This window comes from Galleria mellonella, unplaced genomic scaffold, assembly GCF_026898425.1.
Source record: "Galleria mellonella isolate WM207_F2 unplaced genomic scaffold, CSIRO_AGI_GalMel_v1 utg74, whole genome shotgun sequence".
Taxonomy (NCBI): Eukaryota; Metazoa; Arthropoda; class Insecta; order Lepidoptera; family Pyralidae; genus Galleria; species Galleria mellonella.
Window position 1 is genome coordinate 1,996,026 of NW_026442147.1, and position 18,922 is coordinate 2,014,947.

Below are 18,922 nucleotides of genomic sequence, written 5' to 3' on the forward strand. Positions count from 1 at the left end.
ACAAAGGCGTAATATCTTAAACGCCTATAACTTAAAAATGGGCGTTGGACAAATTGGCGGGATAGCTACATTACGTAAATATATAGAACAATACTCATAAATTGCAGTATTTTTTTTATTAAATGTAAAATAAAGTATTTAAAATTAAAATTAATTTAATTAAAATTTACTATTGCAGTGGATATGGACTTTAAAAATGCAGCAGGTTTTATGGGCGTGCAAGCGGATGTAAATGAAGGACAGTATATTGTAAGTCAATTTTATGGTAGGTTAGTTTGACGTGCGCCTACTGATATGTTTGACTACCTGACGAAAAAATTTATTCTGTAAAAAGAACTATAGATTTTAGTAACAGTAGGTAACGATCTGTACTATTCTTAGGATCTGTTTGTTGTTCAGAAATTTTACTTTGAGTCCTTTTCTCATAATTTAACTGCTAGTCTGGTAATCATAAATAAGTTGGTAAAGAAAAAAAATATTAATGTCATTACTATAAAAAAATCACAATAAAACATTTATTCCAAGAGAATTTAGTACAAATAATTGGACAGTTCATATTTAGCCTAACCTATGCCTAGCCTAGCATATGTAGCCTTTAATCACGTGAAGGGTTTTTGGTAGGTACATGTATACGATTTCTAAGCTGACAATGTCGTGGAAACAGCTTCAATAGCTGTACTAGTATATGTAAAGTATTGTATGTTAGTTTATATATAACAAATACACTAAGTTAATAGATGGTAAATGATTTTTTAAGTACCAAATATATTTTTCTTTTCTTTAGGTACATTTTTTATCTCATGCAATGATGTTCTGCGTGGGAGCATTGATAGAAGCCCATGTCGTGTTAACTCCAGCTAGTTGTGTGTTTGGCGAAAGATATAAATTTGACGTTATTGGTGGTACACATAAATTTTTAGAATTTGCAGGCGTTAATCGATTAGTACAACATCTTTGTATTCATAGAGGTATCTATATTTTAATATATAGTGAAGCTTAAGAAATAAAATTTTTAGATTTATGACATTTTTAAAATTATATAAATTTTTAGGATATAACCATACAAGGCGATGGACAGAGTCTTCATCTGATAATATGGCGTTGTTGGTATTAAATCAACAATTCTCATTTCACAAACGTGAACCTGGCTCTGATTTTGTAGTGAATAGAGTAAGATATGGCATCTTAGCTCCGAAAGACGATCGGCGTATCGGTGACACAAACTGTCGTTACTATGGCTGGGGGAGTAGGCGAAATGTAAGTATAGTTATCAATCGAAAGATTTATGTTGAACCACTTGTAAATGGCAGATGATACTTAGCATACTTCGTCATCATTATTTCAGCCATTATTCGTCTCCTCCAGAAACCTCTCCATAGACTGCCATAAAGAACGGTCGTGAGCCATTCACTGATTCCCTGCAATGCATTTCAGGTCGTCACTCTATCTAGTGGGGGGTCGTCCTACACGGCGTTTACTCTGCATTCGCATACTTAAATATAATATATCTACGTGCCATTATTTATATGTGTACTATAACTTACTTGTCGTTTATGTACCTAGATGTTACTAATATTTATTTTTTTTGTTTTATTATTAGACACAACAATCCATTACAATTTATCTAATAATACATTATACACAAAATCAGCAGGATTTATTCTGGATGATTTTTTTCTCCAATAGCACATACCTAATTATAAAAGTATATTTATAATTTTTATTTTATTTAAATTTAATCTTTATATTTATTTAATTTTACAATTAATTATAGGGATATTTGATACCACTGCTGATCAATCTTCGTCGAGTAGATGTTATTCTTGCACCTACTGAAAATTGTCCTCAAATATGGAATTACGGCAATAAGTATCTTTGCGTACAGCAACCACCCTGCAAGATTAAATATTTATTGTATTATTGTAATATCACTAGCGATCCGGCCAGACTTCGTAAACAGAATTTTCGAAAATAACATATAGTCTATACTACTCGCTTATAATGTAGCTTTCTATGAGTGAAAGATTTTTTTTAAATGAAAATTAAATTGGTTGAGTATTTTTTAAGATTATCTATTACAAGCATGCAACCAAATATTTTCTTTCTACAATATAATTATAGAAGTATAGATAAAGTAAAATCAGCATTAAAGCTAATAAAGATTATTTATGGTACTTGTGTGGCGATGTAGTAATAGCACGGGTAATAGTGTATTATTACATTACTAATTTTATTTTTCAAAAATGCAATTTAAAATAGAAGATTGGTAAATTTTTTAAGAAAATTGTGTGAAGATAATTTATTTATTTATTTTACACTTTATTGCACCATTTATAAAAATAATAAAAACAGTAACTTTGAATGTAAAGTGGTACAAATTATTTTATTTTTAGTTGATAATTAGACTTGTAGTGTCATTTTGTTACTACGAAATATTTTTTATTTTAGAAATATTAGAAAGTATAAAATAAAGAAAATTTTAGTAAAGAACATTCAAACTTAGAAATTCATTCGAAATTCAAAAAGAGATTTATATAATGTCATTGAAGTTATATAAACATTGCTTTGATTTAATGATCATCATTTTTAAAGTTTACATTCTTATATTAATTTTTTAGAATGAAAAATTTGGAGCATTGTGTCCAGTAAGTACTCTAGTTATAAAAACGTAAAATAATAATGGGGCGCTTGATTTTATTCATTTATACTTATTCGTTTAAATTTACAACCTTTATTAAAATCGGTTTAAGTGTTTATGCGTTTCAAATTTCATGACGATTAGTAACAGATAAATAGATATCATTTTAAATTTATATTATTCATTACTAAATATACATTATTTCTATTTTTTTTATAATCAACTGTGCTGAAAAGAAAGGTTGTGAGTAGTCAATTGGAATCACATCTACGAGTAAGTATTTTTAATAATCGGAACTAAATGGTTAGATATAAAATATTAATGACCCGCTCGCGTTTCACATAATTTTTTTTCTTAATAAAATATACAGAATGATTTTTTTAAATCATAGTTTATAATTTTTTGACTATATTTGAGTTTGGTTGTTAAAAATAAATAGAAATAAAATCTTATATTATAAAGACAAAATTATTTTTGACATACTCAATGAGCTAATGGCTTGAACTATGCTTTATGTATATAGAGTCCGTTGAAAAAAAAAAGAGTAGGTTGAAAACAAAAGAGTTGGTTTGTGTTCCCAGATTTTTTGCTTGGTTCTTCATAATACAGGATATTTTGGTTTGAGAACCAGTAAAGTGGTATGACAATTATTTTCTTATTTACAATAAAACACATCGTGAAAATGGATTGTCATACTAAAACAAGCAAACAGCTCTATCATAATAATCATAGATCCTATAAAATAGTTAATATTTTACTTAGAACAATTCCTTTTATATTATTACATGAACTAAAACCACTTGCAAAGTAGATAGATACATATATTTATAACACGAGTTTTATTCAGCGAAGTCAAACTTTTAGTTACTCTGTAATACAATTCAGAATCAAAATTATTTTTTACAGGATGACCTAGGGACAGTTATTGTATGTTCTGGATTTGTTCAAGGCATGATGACTTCTCGTCTCGTAGATCGACCTTGTGGAGTGGGATTTCTTGATTTGAGCAAATATAATAAATTTCTTACATGCGGTGTCGATGATTCACGTGATGTAATCGAACATGACGACTTTATGATGTTTGATTTCACAACTAATCCACCAACACCATCTTTAATAATTCCTCCTGTTTTGCTTAAAGAGAACAATACATCTTCTCGTTAATATTTTATTAATAAAAATGTCATTACAGATTTTTGTTTTTAATAAATACCTATTCCCGAATTAAGATTTAATTCCCAAATAATAGTTACTTAAATGAACGTCCGTGTGGTTTCGGCGTAGAAAAGGCCACCCCCTGTTCTCCTGTAGGTGTCGTAAAAGGCGACTAAAGAAACTTGATGGTAGAGGAATGGCCAGCAGCATCCCTCTTAATACATCTCCAAAATCCTGACTACTGTTGCTAATTCACCTACCAAGCGTGACAATTACTAGCAAAATTCCCCTAATGGGGATGGCTTATGTACAGTGACTATTTATGAAGTGGACGATTATTAGCTGAAATGACCTAAAGTTTAACTTTATAATAATAATATTTTTTTTACTTTGAATCACAGTTCATATCGGGTAACTATATGACTCAGACAACTATGTTGGTAAAAGTTAAGAGACCACGTCTAATTCATTATAATATTTCTTAATTTACATAAACTTTTAACAGATAAATAAACTTTTATTTGTATCAACCGAGAATGTTAATCATCATTCCTTACACATAAATTTTATATTCCATAAATATACCTACTTACAATACTACTATAATAATTTTTAGATTTTTTTTTTGTTTCTATGTTTGGTCCGGCATCACACAACTTACAATTAACATTTTTTAAAATTGATGTTTCTCTGTAAGTTTGTTATATCATAACAAGTTAACAGCTTACATGATCGTATTCATTGAGATTCAATGATATTGGTGCAATCGATGTTTAAGTTCAGACAATTTGATTCGAATAATATACTTTCTGATGAAGATTGGGAGTTATGCGGAATAAAAGGCCTTGTTTTTGTATATGTCAAGGACTATCATGGAATCAAGAAGCACAACAATCAATGCCCCTGCCAAGGTAAGCACAGAAACAATTTATGCAAAAAATGTGAAAGGCCTCTTACGATTAGCTTTATGCGCGATGCGGACTACGTGACGTGTAAAAAGTAAGCTATATTTTTCTCTATTCCATATAGTACGTGTATATCAAATTTCATAGTTATTGATTAAGCCATTAGGCGTTATAAAATAACGAACAAAAAAATTCACTTTCATATTTATAATTTTAGTAAGGATTGAGATAGACTATCGATTATAATTATAATCATAATCGTATCAATGAAAAGTAGTGTGACAGCACTAACTAATACAATATGGCGCAAGTCGCTTGCTTGGCTAGCATTTCCGCTCATGATATAGGTTAACGTTTGTGTTCATAATTCCATTAAATTTATATGCAATTTGTTAGTGATATTCGTTTAATAGTTTCTGTGCAGTGTAGCCGTGAAGTCAGTGTATATAATGTTATAGCGTAAACTCTTTACACAAGGTAAAAAACTAAATTAGAGAGCTCTTTTTATGTTAAATTTATATGCGGTTAGTTTAGATGTTTGCTTCTTTTTTTAATAAAAAAAACATTTGTTTAAATAGGTATCGAAGTCATTAACTATGGATTTCGGGCACCCTCCGCCGCATATGGGCATGCCACCACCCGGCATGGGTGGTCCTATGGGTCCGCCCGGCCGTAACAACATGCGCCATACCTTTAGGCCTTTCAACTACCAAATGCGTTTTCCGCCACAAGGTCCACTGAACATGACTCAAGATGACTTTGATGGTAAACGTTTACGTAAATCAGTTATGCGGAAAACTGTAGATTATAACTCGGCTATAATTAAAGCTTTAGAATGTCGCGTTTGGCAACGGGATTGGAGGGATAGACATGCATTGCAACCCGATGCAATGTATACACCTGATTTATTACCGCCGCCTTCATATCCTGATAATCCTATAAATGCTGTTACAACTCGTTTTGTTAAAACTGCGACTAATAAAATGAGATGCCCTATATTTGCCGTTGCGTGGACCCCAGAAGGTAGAAGGTTAATAACAGGAGCATCATCAGGAGAATTTACTTTGTGGAATGGTTTAACATTTAATTTTGAAACTATACTTCAAGCTCATGATTCTCCTGTGAGATCTATGGTTTGGTCCCATGGTGAAGGATGGATGGTTACAGGAGATCACTCAGGATTTATTAAGTATTGGCAAAGTAATATGAATAATGTGAAGATGTATCAGGCTCACAAAGAAGCAGTTAGAGGTATTAGTTTTAGTCCTAGTGATTCTAAGATTGTTACATGTTCAGATGATGGAACTTTAAGAATATTTGATTTCTACAGATGTCAAGAAGAAAGAATATTAAGGGGACATGGTGCAGATGTTAAGTGTGTTCAATGGCATCCTACAAAAGCCCTTATTGTGTCTGGCAGCAAGGATAACCAACAGCCAATTAAATTATGGGATCCAAAATCTGGGACAGCTTTATCAACACTACATGCTCATAAGTCTACCGTAATGGATCTGAAATGGAATGAAAATGGTAACTGGTTAATTACTGCTTCTCGGGACCATTTACTCAAGTTATTTGACATCCGTAAACTTGGAACTGAGTTGCAAATATTCAGAGGCCATAAAAAAGAAGCTTCCAGTGTTGTTTGGCATCCCACTCATGAGGGATTGTTTTGTTCAGGTGGTTCTGATGGCGCCATTTTGTTTTGGAATGTAGGCACTGATAAAGAAGTAGGTTGTATTGAAGGTGCTCATGAATCAATTGTTTGGACTATGGCATGGCACCCTCTGGGACATATACTGTGTTCTGGATCCAATGATCATACATCAAAATTTTGGACTCGAAATCGCCCTGGGGACTTGATGAGGGATAAATATAATTTGAATACTCTACCACCTGGTGTTCAGGATGATAATGATTTAGAAGAACCAGCTATTATTCCTGGGATGGGACCTGAAGATAAAGTTGAGATATTCTCTACTGATACTGATAAAGTAATTCCAGGTTTGGACCTGGATACCACATTTATTCCAATGGAATTTGAGAAAAAAGTAAAGAAAGTCCCATATAGTAAACCAATCCCAAGGAATTTTCAAGCACAGTGGAATCATGGGCCCACTGCTGATGAAGCTGCTACAGAGGCTTTGACTCAGGCTTTAGTAAAATCAGTACCTGGTGCTATACCATTAAATGAAATTACACCATCGGCAATATTTATTTATGGCAAGGTGATACCTGTGGAACCTGGTTCTAAACTTGAAGCAGCTATATCAGAGGGGCCCTTGGCACTTAAAAAATATATAGCCACAGGAGAAATAGAAGAATTGCATGATGTAATGCCTCATTTAGAAGATGATGCTGATGAAGAAAATTTCCAACCATTTGAATATCCAGAGCATGAAAATGAAAGTAATGAAAAAGAAGGTGGTGATAATGAGAGGGATAATTTTGAACAAGATGATTATTATGATCATGATATGGAGGAACATAATAACAGTCGAGAACAGGACCAATCCTATAACAATGGATCTGATATAAACACTATGGGACCAATTAATAATATGCCTCCAATGGGAAATATGATGGGGCCCCCAATGCCTATGGGAAATATGGGTCCCATGGGCCCTATGGGTCCAATGCCTGGAATGGGTCCTATGCCACTATTAGGAAATATGCCTCCAATGGGTAATATGCCACCAATGAGCAATATGCCACCTATGGGTAATATGCCTCCAATGGGCAATATGCCACCAATGGGGATGCCACCAATGAATAACATGCCACCTATGGGCAATATGCCACCACTTCCACCTTTCAGTGATAATGGTTATAATAACAAAGGCCATTATGATTCAAATTATGATAATCCATCATACCCACAAAATGACGAAGAATATAATAATGAAGAGGAATCTTTTGATCAGAGTTATGAGGAGGATAATTATAATGATGAAGGTAATGGAGACGATGGATATGGGAGAAATCAAAGATGGGATGGAGGATATAGAGGGAGAGGTAGAGGTAGAGGCCGTGGAGTGAATGGTCTTGGTTTACGTGGCAGAAGAGGTAATACGGTTAATCGTGGTTCTTCCTGGAATCGCAGGGGTGGCGGCGCCAATAGAAGTTTTAGACGTGGCGGCAAATCGACAAAATCTAACTAGCTTAAGAGTTTTTTTATTTTGAATGCTCCTACAGACTTTTATATTCCCATTTGTTTGTGAGAGAACTGAATATGACGTGTGTTAAGTGTAACAGACAATTTGATAACGATGCGATTCCTAAGGTTGTACATAATTTTTATTTACAGCTTGTGTTTTATTTTCGTAAGCTGAAACATAATAAATTTATATTATGTCAAAAAAAGATTATTATTATTATGTTCATATACAGGTGTAGTTACTCTTCCGCAGTTCAGGTGAGTTAATATCTTATTGATTTAATAATTTACAACTTTGGTAGTATAATAACTCGTTGATTGTTATCTCAGGTAACTACTGTGTTAAATGCAGAAGAAAGAAATGCGGTCATCAATAGAAGCTTTTACATATTCAACTTGCAAGTTTCCTGCCTTCTTTTCTGGTGATTTCGTGTTTGGACCTTCATCTCATCATCTTCGTCAACCTTATAGTAAGAGCCTGGTATTTATTGAATTTGATTTGTCAATAATAAAATATTATAAACCTTTCATAAATAAAGAGATTTCCCTTACCTTAATTGTAAATTATAAGTAACGAAATAAATAAATGATGAATAATAAAATTTCAAAACACGTCCAAGGCATCCCTTCCTTTAACACTGCTATTTTCCAGCTTTTGGTAATACAAGTTCTTTTTATATATTTTAATTGAATAAATTTAATTTTAATAAATACAAAGCTGAAATAATTCAGGAGCTTGTTTATTTATATGAACAAAAAAAAGAACGTAAACTGCGTAAACTTTAAAATAGTTTATAATTTGCCGAAGGTATAATAGTTGTTATTTACCTATATTAAAACTGTAATTGCATGTGGATATTAAACTTGGTAAGTATAAGTTTTTTAAGTGTTTACGTATTAGTAATGGATAGATATAATGTTACAATCGAAAATATTATTTCATATACAAATTATTATATATCCAACATATTTTGCGTCACGTCATTGATTATTTACACGCCTGTAATATAAATTATTATAAATAGGTAAATAGAATTTGATCTTTAATACATATATTGTGTGGCTATTTTGGCCAAGTAAGTGTTTATAATAAGTCACAAATATCTTTAAAAGGAAATCAGTATTATTAACACAAAAATTATTACAATACAGACATGCACCTAAGTACCTACCCATACCTACCAAATTCCTTCCGCCTTGGACTGTATACCGATAGAACTTGAATATTATTGATTAATGGTTACAAATTAGAAAATTAATAGCAACTATAAAATTTGTAGACATAATAAAATTTTGAAATTTTAAGGGGTTTCATTTGACATCGCCCTACACCTAAATAAATAAAGATGAATAAAAAAAATTATTTGTAGTTTTCATTTTTATAATTTATTTTTGCCCTTACTAGATGTTTTGGCGCCATAGTCACCGTGTGTTTTCTTTTGTTCCAGATGAAAATTGCAAGATGCTTGTGTTTGGTGTTGAGTATATTGTTATGTCAAGCAAGTCAACACGATAACGGGGCAGAGAAAAACGCAATCCTAGTAGACAATGGCACAGATATACTAGAAGCTATAAATGGGACTCCCAACTTTAGATTGATAAAGCCCAACAGGGCGGCTCCATGGTTCCCGGAACGCGAGATAAAACTTGACAGTTGTGTGAGGAGAGCTCGTTGCGAGCCGTTAGATAAGTCCACTTGTTTAGGAACTAAGCTGCCTTATGATAAAACAAGCATTCATCTTACTTTTTACGACAATCAGAATCAAATCCAAACACAGCTGGAATTATATAAAGAACTGATAAATGTGCCAAAATGTTGGGCTGTGATACAGCCTTTACTCTGTGCGACATTTATGCCGAAGTGCGAACGAATATTAGGCCAAGATATGGTCTATTTGCCTTCATATGAAATGTGCAAGATTACCATGGAGCCATGTGCTATATTGTACAACACTACATATTTTCCTTCTTTTTTAAAATGTAACACTACATTATTTCCACCGAAGTGCGAAACACCGGCGAGGGAAATGAAATTTAATACAACCGGCACATGTTTATCGCCACTTATCTATACAGAAAAAGCTTTGCACTTCTATGAAGGTTCGTATACTGAGGAAAGTAGTTTTATTTACTATTTGCAATTTTCCAACTTGTTTTTTTCTACACTATTATACTATTTTTTTTTTATTTGTTACTAGTATTCACTCACAACTTCTGCGTGACGGGGATTTATTAATTGACTTGAATATGTATTTCTTCCTTCCAAACATTAGATTTTTACCAAATTCCATTATGATTAGTTGAACCGTTAAATGTTAAGTGGAAACAAACAAACAACACTCACATATATAATTATTTATATATTATTTTATTAATTTATATATTAGTAAAGATAAGGATTAATTTTTGTTAACACATTTTTATCTTTAATATCAATATATTACACAGTACCAATATTTTGTATGTATACAACGCAGGTATATCAGGTTGTGGGCTACCATGTCGGGATCCATTGTACACTGAAGACGAGCATCAGCAGATCCATCGCCTGGTGGCGTGGGGTGCCGGGGTGTGCCTATTTCTCAACCTACTCACCGTCGCCACATTTCTTATTGACTGGCGTAGTGCTAACAAATATCCCGCATTGGTCATCTTTTACATCAACATCTGTTTCGCTGTTGCATCTATGGGGTTAGTTTCTATACTAGAATAATAATCTTGGTAAATAATTACAACTACCACTCAAATAATTATTAAAAACTCCTAAAAATTAACCAATATTGTCACAGTTAACACAATCTATGAAAATAGTTACGAATTTATTTAATTTCTTTTTAAATACTTTGTTAATAAATATCCTGTCAATAAAAATTAGTTGCAAAGAAATAATTATATTCTGCATTTTAAAATTCCTCGAACCTATTATTAGTCGTTTAAAAAATCTATATTATCAAAAATGATTTCCGAACTGTAAATTCGTATTTATAATTGAGTATCATCTCTATAAATTATTATGTATTTGTTACGTACCATTAACTAAATATTCTTTTTAGATGGCTTGTACAATTCGGTTTTGGTTCGAGAGACGATATTGTTTGTTCAAAAGATGGAACTAGACGACAAGGCGAGCCCTCTGCAGAAGAAAACTTGTCCTGTGTTGTTATTTTTGTTTTGGTAAGACATTGTTCATATTTTCTAAAGATAAGTGATAAACATTTCATCATATCGTCATAGTCGTAGAATACTGATGGATCTCACAAAGATTACATATGAAGATCCGTCAGTATTCTACCACTATGACGATATTAGCTATTATCTAGCCACTGCTAAACATAGGTCAGCCCCTATTGGGGAGTTTTGTCACTAGTTGCCACGCTTGGCAGGTGGGATAACGATCGTAATTAGGCTTTGGTGGTGTTTAAATAGGACCGCTTTTGTTCATCACTCGACTCTTACGACAACTACGGAAAAAGAAGGGATGACCCATTCAAAAAAAAGAATGTATTAACTAATAAAGGTCACGATCAAAGCTTTCGTTTCCATATATAAAGCGGATATAAAATATAAAATATGGATCTGACAAATATTAAATATATACATCCGTCAGTATTCTACGACTATGACGATATGTAAATTGTACATATCACTGTAAGCTGTAGTAGAATAATAATCTAATGACATTGTGTTTGTCTGTTACAGGTATACTATTTCATGATGGCTGCTTGCGTTTGGTTCGTCATATTTACGTACGCCTGGCACATGAGTTTTCGAGCATTGGGTATGTATTAAGTCCTATAAAGTGGCTATTTTATCATCATATCAACCGTTAACTGACCACTGCTGAACATATCTTACTTCTTACTAATATAATGAAATTGTAAATAGACGATGTCGGCATATAGAATTTAAGAAAAATTGATATGAAGAGTAGAAAAATGAAATGAGTAGAAGAAGAATATAAGAGTAGTGTAAAACAAAATTTTGTTTGTCTGACCGTATTTTTTGTTGCGGAATCATAAAATCTAACTTCTAATCTAGTGTATGTTTTATCTTGACATGTCTTTAGAAGTATTTATCTACTTACAAAATATACGCGTATAAATGTAAGCGTTGCGGGCAGAAGCTAATATATTATAATAAGAATTTTTATATGTAATTCTGTTCTATATTTAATTATACATTTTATCATTTTTTATGTAGGCGTATTATGTTCTGGTCGTTTTATCAATGTAATGATGTTTTGTAAATAATTTCATTTTTTTTTGTCAAAAATACTTATAAGAAGTTCCTATAGACATAATAGTATTTATTGACAAACATTTGGCACACAAAAATTGTAAATGTATCTAATTACATCACTTTTGTATAAAAATTAAGTGAAACTTACTTTTCAGGTAAAATACAAGATAGAATAGATAAAAAAGCGGCGTATTTCCACCTGGTGGCGTGGTCGTTGCCGCTAGTGCTGACCATAGCCACGATGGCGTTCGGCGAGGTGGACGGTAGCAGTGTGACCGGCATCTGCTTTGTGGGATACATGAATTATTCCATGCGTGTTGCCTTATTGTTAGCACCACTCTCTGTGGTATTGTTACTTGGTGGATACTTTCTTCTAAGAGGTATTTTTAATTATTATTCATTAAAGTTGTGTAGTATTTAATTAATATTCATTATTAAACAGCTTTTAACGATAAAATTATACAAATTTCTAAATACTTTGTTATGGGCAACCACATATGAAATAGCTGTGAGGAGACTAGATGTAATTTGGCGTATTTCTGATTTTGTCTCGGTCTTTATATACAGATTGATAATGAAATAATTGGCGTCCTTTTAAAGGAGTGTTTTACAAGTTAAATATCTTTTCTGAAGGAACTTGAGTTAATAAAGTTTAAATAAGATAATTTTCGGTGGTCGAACATAGTTTTAAAAGGATATTATTCATGACTTTGTTTGGAAACGTGAAATTGCAAAATGATTACATGTAATTTGTTTTCAGGTGTGTTCTCACTGATCGCCGTCCGCGTGTCGAGTAAGGACGTGATATCGCCGCGGGCTTCGAACAAGATACGTCAGACAATTACTCGATGCTCGCTCACTGCTGCGCTAGTTGCAGTTTTCATTTGTGTCACCTTCGCCTGTCACATCTATGAGTTCCGAAATGCTGATCTATGGAAGGATTCTTTTAAGAAGAATATTGTGTGAGTGATATAAATAATCCTTATACATATTTTTTTTATAATAATTGACATTGGTTTTTTAATACAGCTTGGAATCACCACCAAAAGTGGTAACCGTAGACTAAATGTTCGTATGAAAAACATTTATCAAGCACTAGCGGCCCGTCCCGGCGTCGCATGGGTGGACATTTTTACATTTTAAAAAGTGGCCATTAAGGCTGCACACGCGACGGAAGCTTAAAAATGGGGTAATTTCTCCCGTTTTCCCAACATTTCCCTTTACTGCTCTGCTCCTATTTATCGTAGCATGATGAAAAGTGTACTATAACCTGCCCAGGAGTATGAAGAATAATTGTACCAAGTTTCGTTAAAATCCGTCGAGTAGTTTTTGTTTCTATAACGAACATACAGACAGACATCGATCGTATCGATCACTATAATCACCTCCTGATAGTTATTTTGGAAATATATTTTATGTACAGAATTCACCTCTCTACAGATTTATTATAAGTATAGATTACAGAATGTACTGTGTCGTATTCTTCTCTATCTATCTATTTAAGAGCTGCGCTCTTGTCGGTGGAGCTTTTGCCACTCACTACGATTTTCAGCGAGTCTCTTCACCTCTTGATATGACACGACACCAACTCCTTCCTTGATCTGCCTGATGATTCTTCTCATTCATATAAAAATGATATTGATAATATAATAGACTGAAGAGTAAGATAGGCAAGATTGCCTATTCTTACTGTGTTATACTGTATATATCAGCTGAAGACGCCAATATATTTTTCTAGTTTTTACAATAAATTGTTTACTGTGCAAGCTGTATGACTATGGAATAATTTACCAATTTCTATACGAAATTTAAAACAAGTTGAGTTTTAAAACAAAACTTAAGGATTTTTATCTGAACAAGTTGTCATCTTTTTAATTTGTTTATTTGTCTGGTTAGCATACTTATTTTTTATGATATCTAAAAATTTTATAATTTTGTATTTTACGTATACATGTGACCAGTATTTATATATTTTTATGTGTATATGTATGCGTGTATGTATGTATATGTATGTGTGTATTTATATAATAATGTAAATATATATCCCTAATATATATTTACATTATTATATGTAATTTCATAAAAATTAATCGTGCTTCCGATCAAATCTTATCATTACTCTGCTCCATCCAAAAGTTGCCTGGAAGAGATCATTTTTAGCGAAAAGGTTGCCCATTGTTTTCTCGTTGTGATTATTTCTTGTAATTGTTTGTATTGATAATAAGTTTACTATTGTAATCTTTTGGAGGAAACAATAAAGAGTATCTATCTATTTATATATCAGCCATATGGTGGTGGTATTGTTAATGTCGTCCTAAATTATGTTGTCCTCTTACAAGGAGAGAGCTGTACCTAGCAATGATACGCAGATGGTGTCATTTTGTCTATAGGATAGTTTACCATTTCCATACAAGTTATTCCACTAATTTTTGTAACAGTTTAGTTGTCTGGATGGTTATTTAATCACGATTAAATAACTGAATGGATTTGTATGAATTTGATACACAGATGATCATAATTTCATTAAGCCAGGGATTGACTTTATGTTAAGTTGGGTAGATAAAGTGTGTTTAGTAAAATTTGGTAAATTATTGTTTTACTGAATAAGAAGTAAAACATAATATATTTTTTAATGATCTTGCGGAAGTCCATGTCACTGGTTATTTGATTAGAATTATTTCGTTTAATTCCGTTACCATTAGTATGTGTGTGATTACCACGCTCACTACCAGAAATTTGTGCGTAACTACCACGCTCACTACCAGAAATTTGTGCGTAACTACCACTCTCACTACCACAAATTCCACAACCTTCCATATTGGCCATGAATCTCTGACTGTCATTTTGTTCACGCATATTTTGGGATACGTGATTCACCTCTTAAAGAGGTATCTTCAGGCAAATTATCAAATCGCTGCTCGTTCGTCATCCAAATTCCGAATAATTTTCATGTTGGCAGTCACACACGTACTAATGGTAGTGGAATTAAACCAATTAATTCTAAATAAATAATCAGTGAAATTATTATGTGACGCAAAGTAAGCACGACACGATTCTATCATTACGATTTCACAAGGAATCAAATTGTATATAATTTTAAAAGATGCTTAATTTTCGGTCGACGGTAATGTCACGCTATGCACGGTCACGATATCAGCATGCCATTATTGTTATTACATACATATTCTTTTCCTATATGATGACAAAACTGTGCGTGCTTTGCCACGATAAATTCTATTATAGAAGCGCTCATTATATACCAAACATGTTGGCCACACCATCATAATTTGCAGTTATCGACTGTTTGGATTTTGTAATATTTTGTTGGCGGAAACGCGGTTTTGCTTAATTATATATATCGAAAGCTTTAGCTACCATATAAAATAGTGTTTTATCTAGGAAATTGAAAAAAGAACAAAAAATTGTTGAGCCTCTCGTATCAGTATTCATGGCATGACATTTTTGGTATGACATTCCTTATTACTATTTTATAATAATAAGGGACATACTGAACATACTAAAAAAATTTTTAGATTTTTTTTTAATCCATGTTTTAATGAAAACTGGCTACACTTAAATGGTTGCTTATGTATTTTTATTACAAATTATATAGATGTCGGTTGGAGGCGTTGAAAGAGAGCGGTAAGGAATGCGGCGGCGGCGCAAGACCTTCGGTGTCGGTGTTGCAATTGCGGTTACTGTGCTGCTTCGCGGCGGGCGCTCTCATGGCCTCTTGGACCTGGACTCCGGCTGCTGCAGCCGCCTGGAGGCGATACTTGGCAAGGTAGGCAAGGTAACTCAGTTCTTAGGGTTCATTAAGCCCTATCTTGCTAATATTTAAGTTTTTCTAGACTGATTGATGTGTTGACAATAAAGGTTTTTTTTTTTTTAACAGAACGTTGAGAAATGTAACGTAATGTAGAGAATAATATATTTTAGGTGGATCATTGACGCAACATGTGACCTAAACAGCTTGAAGAATTTTTGTAAATGAAATTTTATTAAAATTTTATTAATTCTGGGAGTGTTTACTTGATAGGTTTTAACATTATTTGAAGAATATTTTGTGTAAGATGTGTCTGATTAGCGAAGTATTGTAGGCTGACATCTTTGTCTTATTAGTGGAGATTTATTATTTATATGTTAATGGTTTGCAATTGAGATGATAGTTTATTAACAAATTTTATATTTCAGAAAATGTGGTTGTTCTGTGGAAAGTGAAGTAACAAGACGCGCACGTAAACACGAGTTGATCGCTCGTGCCTATCGTCGTCGTGGGGAATTTGCGGCTCGCGGCCGCCTCTCTATATCGCTCGGGGGCTCCAGGCAGGACCCTGTGGGACTCTGTATTGATCACACGTCCCCTATAGACTATCCAGAGGACGCTAAACATGAGAGGTATGTTCAGTAACTGTTTGTTAAAGTAGTGCAAATAATTATGTATGTATTTCAAAATTAACTACCATGATATTAAGAAATCTAATCACTATTCACATGATTATTCATCATCATCATTATATCAGCCGTTAACTGTCCACTGCTAAATATAAGTCTTCCCCTTTAGGGGTTTTGCCAGTAGTTGCCACACTTAACAGGCAGGTTGGCAACCGTAGTCAGGCTTTAAAGATGTTTTAGGAGCAACGCTGCTGCTCATCCTTCGCCCTTCCTTAGTCGACTATTACGACACCCACGAGAAAGACTAATATGCTTATTGATTGGATAATTTATTTTTTCATAATAAGAAATATAAAGAATAAATAAATACATTTTCTTATGTTCTGTCTCACTTTACTAATATTACATTTTATAAATAATTTGATCCTATATAATAATCCTTTTTTAAATTGAGTTCACCATATTCTTTATATATTAATAGTACACCATCAAGCTTTATATATTAATAGTAATTATTATTTTTTAGTGCCGAGTTATCATCATCATGGGCTGCAAATCTTCCAAGATTTGTGCGTCGACGCGATGCTCTTGTATTACCTACACACACCCATCACTCGTTGAGCTCAACTCCGGACCGTCGCAATTCCCAGGACTCTCAAATAAGTATTAGTCTCCGTCACGTTTCGGTTGAATCCCGTCGTAATTCACTAGATAGTCAACTTTCAGTAAAAATTGCAGAAATGAAGACGAAAGTTGGAAGACGGCGAACTAAGCATAGTAAAGCTAAACGTAAGGCGCGAGCCGCTAATGTACGCAAAGAAAGCACACCGTCCATAGAAAGCCAAATAAGCCGTTACTGGCTACAAGCTGTAGCGGCTAACAATGATCGGTCCCGCGAGGAGGTGAAATTTAGTTTTGATTGACTTGATCTCTGAATAAATATGTACTTGTAAACAATTTCGTCCGTTGCACATGCAATTTGCAATGCGTTATTAAGAATCGTCAAGTATTGACTTTTATACAAAGATTATGTATATTCATATCAAAAATAGTCTTTATTTAGACTGGCAAGATAAATCATCAAGTTACGATTCTGGTAATTAATGGACTCTGAAAATTAATTTTCTGTCGAGATGAATTAAGAAAACCCTAGACTTTATAATTTTCACAAAATATTTTCAGTAGGTTCAAGTACAAATATACATAATATATAATATAATGATACGTAAACATAGCATTATACATAGAAAGATGTGATCTTAATAGGTCGGTTGTATGACATGTTCCCGAATATGAAAAAAAGTAAAGCTAGCCATCGTTTAATCGTTAATTTTACGAAAACACTATTTAAATGTACAATAAACAAATGATATCTATATGTAGATTAAATTGCATAAATTCTGAAAAAAACAAAATCTACATAATTTATAAAAAAAAAAAAAAAAACAGAATAACGATATGAATATTCTATAGTTTTATGAAAGTTATTTATTAAACTTTTTAGAAGTAAGTATAAAGTTCAAATTAGGATTTATCGAAGTCCAAAGTCTTTAAAACGTGAATCTCGAGATTCTAATGGATGTAGAGAGAACTGCTTACGGTATGTGTGTTACATTGTTATATAATTAAAAGACTGAATGGAATCTCTGGTTAAATACGTATAATTTCATTTCTAAATGTACATGCGTTCTTGCACGAGCATGCAACATCCATGACAATGTTAATGGTATTTTTGTGATATTATCTGTAACCTCATAATTGTAATTGTGCCATAAATACTCGCATGGTGAAAGACAGCGGTAAATCAGAACTGATAGTGTTACTATGTAAGTTGTATTAGTAATTTTGTTATATTAAACATGCAACGCAAATATTTAATTTTTGTAATCACACTGGATGCACGTACTTTGTGATATAGGTACAATCGTTTTAGAGCTTAATAATATCGTTGGCGCAATAACGACGGCGTACAAAACACGGTTGTGATGTTAATTTACTCTTGTTGTGTAAGAGTACCGAGGCTATATATGATGAAATTAATACATATTTTGATATTGCAATAAAATCGTTTGCGATATTATTATTATTATTGTACTACTTAGCAATTAATTATAAAGTCGGCATGACCATGCTGCAATGTTATCAATGCAGAAAGACTCGAGTTGCATTTTATGATTCGTAAGTCTGTTAGCTTTAATTATTATTATGAAGTTTTCTAAGAACATGTATGTTTTCTACCAGTAATGTACTTTATTTTAATGACATTTTACACAATAAATTTTAAAAAAGAATACTGGACTTTTTTTCGCAGTTTGTTGCAATGCTTCACGATTTTAATAGCAATTGTAATTCATTCTAAACACTTATCAATATAAACCTGCTATAGAAAACAAATGAATTTGTAATTAATCATCCTTAGATATAGGGGATTAT

The 18,922-nt window shown here is 32.6% G+C and overlaps 2 protein-coding genes across 6 annotated transcripts; both read left to right on the forward strand.

The window, feature by feature from the left end:
• On the forward strand, window positions 1-18,780 carry LOC113516310 (protein smoothened). 5 transcript variants are annotated; one of them, XM_052900977.1, is made up of 13 exons: window positions 1-74; window positions 179-249; window positions 785-968; window positions 1,052-1,257; window positions 9,304-9,955; window positions 10,333-10,546; window positions 10,909-11,029; window positions 11,555-11,633; window positions 12,250-12,474; window positions 12,855-13,056; window positions 15,708-15,878; window positions 16,289-16,492; window positions 17,016-18,780. In XM_052900977.1, the coding sequence occupies exons 1-13, from the start codon at window positions 38-40 to the stop codon at window positions 17,410-17,412; spliced, it is 2,763 nt and encodes a 920-aa protein (XP_052756937.1). In that variant the 5' UTR covers window positions 1-37; the 3' UTR covers window positions 17,413-18,780. The 5 variants fall into 5 exon arrangements, with proteins under 5 accessions (XP_052756937.1, XP_026756527.1, XP_052756938.1 ...); XM_052900978.1 differs by lacking the exons at window positions 1-74; window positions 179-249; window positions 785-968; window positions 1,052-1,257 and adding exons at window positions 7,989-8,113; window positions 8,186-8,336; XM_026900726.3 differs by lacking the exons at window positions 1-74; window positions 179-249; window positions 785-968; window positions 1,052-1,257 and adding an exon at window positions 5,036-5,175.
• On the forward strand, window positions 5,037-8,061 carry LOC113516309 (pre-mRNA 3' end processing protein WDR33). Its single transcript, XM_026900724.3, has 2 exons — window positions 5,037-5,175; window positions 5,277-8,061. Exon 2 carries the CDS (start codon window positions 5,295-5,297, stop codon window positions 7,857-7,859), a length of 2,565 nt encoding a protein of 854 aa, XP_026756525.1. The 5' UTR covers window positions 5,037-5,175; window positions 5,277-5,294; the 3' UTR covers window positions 7,860-8,061.
• Window positions 18,781-18,922: the final 142 nt, after the last annotated feature.

What these genes read in the sequence shown, in the direction of transcription:
- LOC113516310 (XM_052900977.1), top strand. Translation starts at nt 38, where the DNA reads ATGGGCGTTGGACAAATTGGCGGGATAGCTACATTAC. An exon ending in TAAATGAAGGACAGTATATT is followed by an intron (nt 250 to 784) that starts GTAAGTCAATTT and finishes TCTTTTCTTTAG; the next exon opens with GTACATTTTTTATCTCATGC. An exon ending in GAGGACGCTAAACATGAGAG is followed by an intron (nt 16,493 to 17,015) that starts GTATGTTCAGTA and finishes ATTATTTTTTAG; the next exon opens with TGCCGAGTTATCATCATCAT.
- LOC113516309 (XM_026900724.3), top strand. Translation starts at nt 5,295, where the DNA reads ATGGATTTCGGGCACCCTCCGCCGCATATGGGCATGCCACCACCCGGC.